Source organism: Aythya ferina (genome assembly GCF_964211825.1).
Source record: "Aythya ferina genome assembly, chromosome: 8".
In the NCBI taxonomy this organism is placed as follows: domain Eukaryota; kingdom Metazoa; phylum Chordata; class Aves; order Anseriformes; family Anatidae; genus Aythya; species Aythya ferina.
Genome location: NC_140304.1, coordinates 23845758 through 23855441, shown reverse-complemented (window position 1 = coordinate 23855441; position 9684 = coordinate 23845758). Strand labels below are relative to the sequence as shown.

General features: G+C 42.0%; 1 protein-coding gene across 7 annotated transcripts; it reads left to right on the top strand.

The window, feature by feature from the left end:
• The first annotated feature begins 1262 nt into the window (after positions 1-1262).
• Positions 1263-9173, top strand: PRDX1 (peroxiredoxin 1). 7 transcript variants are annotated; one of them, XM_084528005.1, is made up of 7 exons: positions 3042-3191; positions 3802-3895; positions 5748-5864; positions 6360-6513; positions 6792-6914; positions 7735-7865; positions 8791-9173. In XM_084528005.1, exons 3-7 carry the CDS (start codon positions 5759-5761, stop codon positions 8874-8876), a joined length of 600 nt encoding a protein of 199 aa, XP_084384131.1. In that variant the 5' UTR covers positions 3042-3191; positions 3802-3895; positions 5748-5758; the 3' UTR covers positions 8877-9173. The 7 variants fall into 7 exon arrangements, with proteins under 7 accessions (XP_084384129.1, XP_084384131.1, XP_084384135.1 ...); XM_084528006.1 differs by lacking the exon at positions 3042-3191 and adding an exon at positions 3509-3738 and having other exon boundaries at positions 3829-3895; XM_084528003.1 differs by lacking the exon at positions 3802-3895 and having other exon boundaries at positions 1263-3191.
• The last annotated feature ends 511 nt before the right edge of the window (positions 9174-9684 follow it).

Genomic DNA, 9684 nt, shown 5'->3' with positions numbered 1-9684 from the left:
CTGGGTTTGATTTATTTTTTGGAGCCCTTGCCAGTCAAAAATCCCTTTGGAAATCAGCAATCTTAATGAAATAGAAAATGCCTGATTTATATATTAATGTCTCATATGAAAACTTAAACCTTAGCTTCCAATGATGTAATGACGAGTGAAAGGGAAAAGGTAAGGAAGAGTGAAATGTTTTGTCATCAAAAAGTAGTGATTATCCAGGCATATAGTAGTGAAGTTTCTTCATAAAAAGGTGTGTAAGAAGGAAGAGGTTATGCAGGACATTTTGACCTAGAAACACAGTCTTCACTTGAGCAAAGCAATGAAAACTAAATATGTGCCCTGTATATTTAAATTATATGTAATTGTTTTCATTAAAACTACTGTGCACCAGCTGCTTGTGCATAAATGCCCCAGGGCCTGGGAACACCTCAGTTGTTGACTTTTGAGTTGTCTTTTTGCATATGTTATATTGAAATGTCCTCACGTGGTCAGGACTTTACTTTTACTATGTGCCTGATGGCAACGTGTGTATACAGTAAGTTCAGTATGTTCGGGATTCAGCTGGCTTTCTGCATGTGCAGAGATCAGCTCTACAGAACATACACAATGATGTCCTAATGTGCTGGCTTTAGGGGGCATTCAGGGATTTTCTCTGCTGCAGAACCAACATTTATCTGCTTGGGGGGCATGCCCAGGGCAGCCACCACCCAAGCCCAGCTCCCACTACTGTTCTGGCTAGATTCATCTTGTTCCAGAAGTCCTGGATACACTTACATAAAAAAAAAAAAAAAAAAAAAAGAAAAAAAAAGAAAGAACACTCAAATTCTGCCCCAACAAAATAGATGGAAACTCAGATGTAGTTGTGTCCTGAAATAGGACCGATGCCTTTATTTTTACAGTTCTTGGCACAACAAGGTCCAATTGCTGACCAAGATGTCTGGGAGATACTGTGATCAAAAAGATAAATGTAAAATCTGTTGCAGTTATTGATTTGAAAATCTTTGGGTAGTTTCAGTGCTCCAACACTGCAGGGCCAGCCATCTCTGCTTTGCTAATGCATAGACTTCTTATTGTGGCCATAGCTGGCTAGATGGGCGCAAAGTGGCTCCTGATGCTCTCTGTGTGCTAATCAGGTACGGGCTGGTCCTGTCTAGCAGCTATTTTAGCAGAGCACAACATCAGGGCTAATCCAGAGCAGAGCATGGAGAAACAAGGTGTCCTTCCAGCACCTGTTTGGGTAGACATGCCCTTTCTTTCTTGAAAAACTACTTTTTTTTTTCTTTTTTTTTTTTTTCTAAATAGCATCATGTACATAAATACTGAAACCGGTCACAGAAACCTATCTGCTCACTGAACAAGGAGCAGGCCTGACAGTTTCTCTCTCCAGAACATCCAGAAACTGATCTTTGGAAAGATTAGGTCAGAAACTAATCAAAAAATAATGAGGCCATGGACACATGAATGGAAATGCAATGCTAAAAGCACAAACCCGGAACAAACTGCATTGCAGTAGCTAAGCAAAATGGGTATGTTATGCATCTCAAAGTGTGAGAAATGATCATAGCAAGCATTGAAACCATGAGAAAGTTATTACTGTGTTGTCCACTGGTTAATATGCTAGAGTTGCAGGGAGACTACATTCTTGTAGAGGTATTAATTAGGACAGCCTTACCTTTCAGGGGTTAACCTGTTTGCAGGTACATGGCCTGAATTGATACCAAGGTATATACACATCTCAATGTATAGACCCCAATTGTCTTCAAAACATTGATGTTAAGAAAGTAACAAACATCTTTCTTTAAAAGATTAAGCATGCTGTAATAACAGAAATAGCAGTAGATGTATTATTTGAATTAAGGTGATTTTATTTATTTATTACTGCACACACACATAAATGTTACGTTGCTTTTATTATTTAAGGGAGTAACTTCATCTGGTATTGAAACCAGTCATCTCTTGGGTGATTCACAACACAGGTATAGTCACCAAGCAACACGGCACATTGTTGTAGATTGTAAACAATTAAAGTTTGCTAATCCTTTGTGGTTTTCTCCTCATTACAATTTATAATCAAGTTTTAACCGGTATAAGAAACACAACTGAAAAATGGAAGACAGACAAGGAGTACGAATCAGGTGGTAAACAAGTTTATCACTTTTGACTAAAACAAGCAGTTTTGTCATTGACAGGCCCTTTATAGCCTTTAGCATTCATTATTTAATAAAACTTTTATGTGTACACTCAGGTTTTGGTCCTCAATCAGAAAGTAAGAGGACTGTTTCAGCTCTCTTGGATGCAAACGTGATGCGTGTGGGAATTCACTTGGGCTAAACGTCCCTCAGAGAGGCTTCACAGAACTCCCTGAAATGACTAAGAGCATCGTCCAAGAGTTTCCATTCTAACCCCGAAGCTTCGAGGTTACAGTTAATGGAGTTTTCAGCTTTTTTCCTGACTTGTGTGACTTGGATCGGTCTTGCCATTAACAGGGAAGTATCACTGGAAGCCTTGAGAACTAGAACGAGGTTGAGGAGGCGGTTGATAATAGAGGGAGAAGATGAAAGATTTGACCCCACACCTATACAATACTGGAAATGCATGTTGCTTTGTTGAAAAGGTCTGATTTTATTGAAGTCAACAGCGAACTTGCATTCACCTGAATGGCATGCCAGCCACATCTCACTTTTCCTCAACACCCAGTGCATCCTCTGCTTCTCTGATGTCTCCTAACAATTACATCTTGCTTCTACTAAGGTATTAAAAAACCACTTCATGCAGCGAGCCATCAGAACCTCCTTCTGAATATCCCCCACATGGAACATTTCCCCGGCACCTCCCAGAACGCTATCCAACCACCTCCATTTATTCACAAATATATATTTTTTTCCCCTTTCAGCAGCCGGGGGCCGTGTCCCCGCTCAGATAAGCCTATCAAGCCCAGAGGGGGGGGGGGGCCGGCCATCCAGGCAGCGTTGTGCCGAGTCATGCTGCCCTTGCACGCCGCCCGCCCAGCCCCAGCAGCCCGTGAGGGGCGGGCGGAGGCCGTGAGGGGAGGCCGGGCGGAGGGCGGGAAGGAGGCCGGGAGGGCCTCGCCCGTCTCCTCGCGAGATCGCGGCCGCTATAAAGCGGCGGGGCCGCGGGGGCTGCAGCAGTCGCAGCTTCCTGAGGGGGTCGGGGTCTCGTCGAGCTGAGGAGGTTTTTTTTGGGTGAGTGCTGGGGGGGCTGCGCTTGGGATGGTCGTGATTTGTTATATTTTTTTTTTGAAAATTTTTTTTTGAAAATTTTTTCCTTTTTTTTCTTTTTTTTTTTTTTTTTTTTGGTTTGATTTGGCTTTGTTCTCCCCTCTGCGCAGGTGGGGTCTCTTTCTTCATCTTTTTCTTTTTTTTTTTTTTTCTCTCCCTTTCTTTTCCCTCTCCCTTTTCTTCCCTTTTTTCATCCTCCCTTTTAACAGAGGGATGTTGAGGACCGCCGCCCCCACCCCCCCCCTTTAACACCGCCTGGCGCTGGGCTCGGCCTCCGCCTCCCGTCCCCGCTCCGGAGTCACTCCGGAGCCGCTCCGGCGCCGGGCGGTGTGCTGGCAGCCGGTTGCGGCCCGGCGGGTCGCTCGCCTCCGACCGCAGCTCTGAGCCTTTGACCGCAGCGCTGAGGGGAGCGGGGAGGAAGGCCGGGGCGTTGTGCAACGGCCTCGCTGTCCTCAAGGGATGGATTCCGAGCTGGAGCGCGGGCCTGGCTCGGTGTAATTGCAGTTCAGAGGTAATTGAGGCTGTGAGCACCTGGATGGTGCCCTGACCCCGTTAAACTGCCCTGTATTTGCAGTGCCTGCTCTCTTTTTTCTCCTCGAAGGAAAGGAGCCGCTGTGGTCTGTGCTGCTGCGGGTTAGGAAACGCTGCGGCTGAAATCCAGGCAGGAGGTGGGGATGCACGCTGCGGTGGCGGGTTGCAGTGCAGTGTGACTGAGCCTCCTAGCCTGGTGTTAAAGGCCTTCGAGCTGCCTAAAAAGGGGGCAATAATCCCCTGCTTTAGAAAGAAGTGCCAAAGAGCAGCCTGACAGTGTTTATTTGACGCTGAGTCCTCAGTAATACACTCCAGGGCCTGTTGGTGGAACAAATATAGCAGGATTGGCATCCTACTGAGTAAAAGGATGACCTTGAGCTTGAGTAATGTAAAATAATGTAATGGAGTCGTGCACTCCAGATAAAACAGGTATTCTTCAGGAAGAAAAAAATTCATTAGTTAGCAATATCTCAAAGAAATATTGTGCAATGGTTGTCCCTTGTCCCATCTTGCAGAACTGCAGTTCCAGGATTACATCTGTATTCGTGGCTACATACGGAGTTCAGTGGGTTTATTAGTGTCACCCTACTAGACTGTTTCAGTACAATTTTATGAATGACGGTGGCCAGAACTGCTGGGCATTCATAAGGTCACCTCCAAGCCTGCCACATTTGAAGACAAACCACTTGGATTTGTCCCCATCCCCCACCAAGGGGATGAAGAGGAGCTTGCTTGTGGCATGAGGCAGTTAGAAACACTGAGTAAGGTGGCACTCTGCAAACTGAACTGAGGTTGCAGGTTACTGTTTGTGTTCTCAGGGTGTGTAAGAGGAGCCTTTAAATGTAAAACTTACAAGGTTCTAAACTGGTAAGTTTAAACTTTACTGAAAAGTAAATGCTGCTTATGGCTACTGGACTAGTTCTTCGGAAAGTATGTGGCAAGGGGGAAGGAGCCAAGAATGAAGGGCTTCCAACCTGTTCTGGAGTGGACTTTGTGCCTTGCAGGAAGGATTTATAAAGATCTTTGAATCTTACCTTTCTTTTGTGATACAAGACTCATACTAACCTTGCAAAGGCTTTTATCTCCAAGTCAGCTAGTGGCTGTACAGTATGTAGAATGACTTCAGTGAGATCACTAAAAAGAGTGAGCTGAAGAAACAAGGCTCACAAGCTGTCTATCTGAAAAATTATGCCCTGGAAGTAACTGGAATTCAAAAAGTGATGCACAAATTCTGCATTCCCAGACAGTGCAAAAATACTCTGCAGGACATGTTGCAAATGACTTGGTGTTAGGCCAGGCAGCCAGCAGTTAAGCTGTCTTGTCCTTGTGTACCCTCTTACTCTTTTTCAGTAGACTGAAATACTCAGGGGGAACAACCTGGCCTTACTGGTTTAAGACTTGGTGAGATTTTATTTGCTAACATAAAATGTGGTTCCCAAGTATACCATGTGTCTTCTGTTTGCAAATAAGACAATGCAGCTTTGTTTGCAAGGCCAAAGTGTAATTATGTAGAGAACATATCCATTGTTATCTTGGAGGTGAACAAAACCCTGATTGAATAACTAAGAGAAAGTTTGAGGTATTAAATTCCCTTGTAAACTTGAACAAGGGTCTCCTCATCAACAGGTAGGAAGAGATTCTCTAACTCATCTAATTAGTGGAACTGGGAGACTTACTGACTATTGCTAAAACTCAAGAAGGCTAGCTCTTTTCTGTAATAAGCTGTTACTAGTCAAAGACAATGATAACCTTTAATTTGGAGACTAATGAGCTGTAGATCTCAAAGTGTTAGGCTTAGTTGCTTGGTTTGGGTACCTGACTACTCAGATGACAAACTTAAAACTAATCTTATTCTTAAGCCTTGTGTTGCAAGACAAAGTGGTGGAACTGTCCCTGTTGATGCTCAGTGTAAATGGATGAGGTTCTTTGGATAAATAGTTTTGGGTACAAACATTGTTACCTAAGCTGTACTATTAATTTTTTTTCTAGCGTAAATCAAGATGTCTTCAGGAAAGGCTTTCATTGGAAAACCAGCCCCTGACTTCACTGCCACAGCTGTGATGCCAGATGGGCAATTCAAAGACATCAAACTCTCTGACTATAGAGGTAAGTTTATGTGCCTCTCTAACTACATAAATGCAGTATGGCCATATGTGGGGGTCAGAGGGCATCTAATTTGGTTTGGTTTCAAAGTAATAGTGAAAACCTGATGGTAGACTGCAGTAGATGTTTTTGTCAGTTGATGGCTGGAGTATGCTTGGGAAGCTGTTGACAGTATGGCTGAATGTTCTGGCTATGATAATTATTGGTTATCAGCCTAAAATTCCTCTGAAGTGTAATCTGGGGTCAGGCTTATTTGTTCTCTCAGTTTGAGACTGATGTAACATCTCCAGTGTACTACATGGAACAGCAAAATCTTCCCTTGTAGTTTTTTTTTTCTGTCAATGGAAAGTAAACTTTCCTCTAACTAGTGAAGTTCCTTTCTCTGGAGTACTAGCAAAACATTCTCTTCTGTTGATACTTAAATGTTTGATACTGAATATTACAAGTACTATAAAACCTAAGGTAAAAGACTTCTAACTGGTGACACTGCTTTTGTAGGAAAATATGTTGTGTTCTTCTTCTACCCTCTGGACTTCACTTTTGTCTGTCCAACTGAAATTATTGCATACAGTGACAGAGCTGATGAATTCAAGAAAATCAACTGTGAAATAATTGGAGCTTCTGTTGACTCTCACTTCTGTCACCTTGCATGGTAAGAATCAGCCTTTTAATTTAACCAAATGGAATGTTCTGCCTGGCCTCACAGGAACTGTATCCTGAGTATTCAAACTATATTTACTGAAGAGCTAAAGGCACTTAGGAAGTAGAGGTAGCGTCAAGTACTTCTGAACAGAATGGAGAATACTGGTCAGTTCCTTTGTTGCTTCATGGTAGACTAAGTGCAATACTACACTTAAGATCAGCTTCTGTTGTACTTTATGCTTTGAACTGTCCTCTTTTTTATTAATATTTCAACTTCCTACTTTCTAGGATCAACACTCCCAAGAAACAAGGTGGTTTGGGATCTATGAAAATTCCATTGGTTTCTGACACAAAACGTGTCATTGCCAAAGACTATGGAGTGCTTAAAGAGGATGAAGGTATTGCGTACAGGTAATGTGAAGTAAGGTGAACTTGTTAATGTTGTATGTTGCAATACAGATTAACACAGAACTTGTGTGTACTTGAACACTTAAAACAAACTGAAGTTCTTAGCTATTCCAGATGTAAACTGCTTTAAGCTATCAAACGCTCCTACAAGAGGAGATGTTACTTGGTTCTCCTTAGTGTTTAGACTTCTTATGGTTTTGGTGAGCTAGATAAAGGCCTGCTGCTTTCCTTTGATAACTGTACTACTTGGAGTGTTACATATCTGCATGATGCAGGAGTCTCATGCAGGTGAGCTTACATAAACATGGCTAATGCAAGTCCTACCTCATCATGAAAGTGATTACAGGTAATTGGTGATTAAAGTACAGTAGAATTAAAAACCAAGCCTTATCTTTTAGTTATCTGTTCAGTTAAAGCCGCTGAGGGAGCTGAACTTCTGCTAACTCTTAGTTTGGTGTCAGCAGTGGCCAGTTAGTCTGCTGTATTTTTAAGAACTGCATATATTTTTCTCTGAATACAGCAATGTCTCTTCTTTAGTTCCCTTTTTCTTTGTTTCTCTTCTATTTTGTCTTTCCACTAGTATTTGTTTTGATTTAAACAAGACACAGAAAAGTAACAGTTACCTGTCTCCTAGCTACTGTAGAATGTAAGGATTTCAACTGTTAATGTGTCAGTACCGAGTATACACAAGGTTTTTCCATTTGGGGAAAGGAAAATACTACATTACACAACTTATTGGTGTGATAAAATATTGAACTTGGTTTTGCAACTCACTTAAGACAAATCTTTCAAAACCTGTTTAACCCCAGGTCTGTCTTTGTAGGGGTCTGTTCATAATCGATGAGAAGGGGATCTTGAGACAGATAACAATCAATGATCTTCCTGTTGGCCGTTCTGTTGATGAAACCCTCAGGCTTGTGCAGGCTTTCCAGTTCACAGACAAGCATGGAGAAGGTAAGGGTTCTTGTATCTAATTCTAAATAGTTCTCAAGAGAACAGTATTAACTAAACAGGTTTAATAGGTTTACTGAAAGGTACCAAGTGCATGTATAGATCTGTTCACAGCAAGTGATTGATTGTGCCTCTTGTAATGAAGCTGGTTCTGTAAAGCTATTTGTCACTGCATAATCCTACTCCAGTTCATGGTCCATTGAGTATTTGCCAAATGTTGAAGGGGAAGGGTGGAGGTTGCTACTCCTCTGGAGTAGTAAGAAGCTGACAGAAGCTTTTCCTCCAGAACTGGGACTGCAGTCTCATCTAAACCAGGCTAGACCAGAAGTGTATGATGACACTCAGAAGCTGAGATGTCATAGCTTTAATTGCCAGGCCTTCTTTAAGCAAGCATCAAGCCTTCCTTAACTGTATAAAAGGAAGACTCCAAAGAATGCTGTTTGAGTGTCACCTCAGTTTTGAGGCTGTGCTACCTCTGCATTGTGGTAGTCTCCTGATGCCCACAAAGTGGGCTTAGAGGCAGTTCAACTCTTCTTCCCCTTCCTCCATTAAACTGGAGGATGGGAGTAGGATTCGTTAAGATGGGGGAGAAGTAAGCTTGGCTGACTCCAGGGAAGTAACTACATTGTAGTAGCTGTGAAGATGCCTCCTGACACAGACTGCTGGTGTTGGTGCTCCCTTGTTGTGAAGCTTCCATGAAAGATGGGAAGGTGTGCATGTGTAGAGGGCCTGCTGTTGCATGGACAGACATTGGGTTCCTTGGGTGCAACTACCTAGTAAGCAAATTAAAAGGATTAAAAATAACTGATGTGATGAAACTGATTAATATACCTTGCGAAATTGTTACAGGTTTTGAGTTGTTAGTATGCTTTGTATGAAACACTAACCACTTCTGCGGAATAAGACTTGCATGTTCTTATCATTTCAGTGTGCCCAGCTGGCTGGAAGCCTGGCAGTGACACAATCAAGCCTGATGTTCAGAAAAGCAAAGAATATTTCTCCAAGCAGAAGTAAACTTTCAGTCTGAGTGGAAACTAGTATGCCTTACAGAAAGAGCAAGTATCAGTTACTGAACTTTGACTAAATCATTGCATTTGAGTCAAGGGATCATGCTATAGGTATAAACAGTAACTTTTTTTACTTGAAGGAAAGTTTGTCCTGTTGATAGTACCTTCATAGAAAACCCTAATGATCAATATCTGTACATCATGCCCTATTGACTTTAGTGACAATGCATTGTATGTGGTTAGCCATGTGTTGCGTATAGAGCAGTGGTATTCTTTTGTAACTATTAAACTTATGGAAAAAGCACTCCGTGTATTGGTCTTATGTAGTCAAAAAGCTGAAAGAGCACTTCCATTTTGCTGGTCAGTAGTAGTCAGATTCATTCACTGGAATGTAAAACCTGAGTTGATCTCTGTAGAGGGGACAATGGGAACAATAACATGAGCTGTGGTGTAGTCCTCTGGTTCAGTAACACAACTTTTAAATAGCAGTAAAGATTGTTAGTTAAAAGCTTGGTTTATTGAGCTGTCTGTAGATAACTCAATTCCTGAAGTTCTTCTACCACTCCATTAGAGTGGAGGTACTAACACTTCAGTTCTCATGTTACAGTAGTGAAGTTCTTATTAGAAGAAGTCTTTGAATATAGGTAGAGGAACATGGCTAGATCAGATTCTATCACACTTCAGCAACTTTAGTAATAATGCAGTGTCCAGATCATAAAACACAAACATGACTGAAGGCTAGGTGTGTTTTCATACATAGTATAAACTTGTTTCTGCATCTATTTTAGTTAAAACTGATTGCATATGCAAACCTT

Bases quoted from the DNA above. Each gene is read 5' to 3' on its own strand.
- PRDX1 (XM_084528003.1), top strand. From the start codon at position 5,759: ATGTCTTCAGGAAAGGCTTTCATTGGAAAACCAGCCCCTGACTTCACT. The intron at 5,865-6,359 runs GTAAGTTTATGT...CTGCTTTTGTAG, and splicing joins CAAACTCTCTGACTATAGAG to GAAAATATGTTGTGTTCTTC. The intron at 6,514-6,791 runs GTAAGAATCAGC...CCTACTTTCTAG, and splicing joins CACTTCTGTCACCTTGCATG to GATCAACACTCCCAAGAAAC.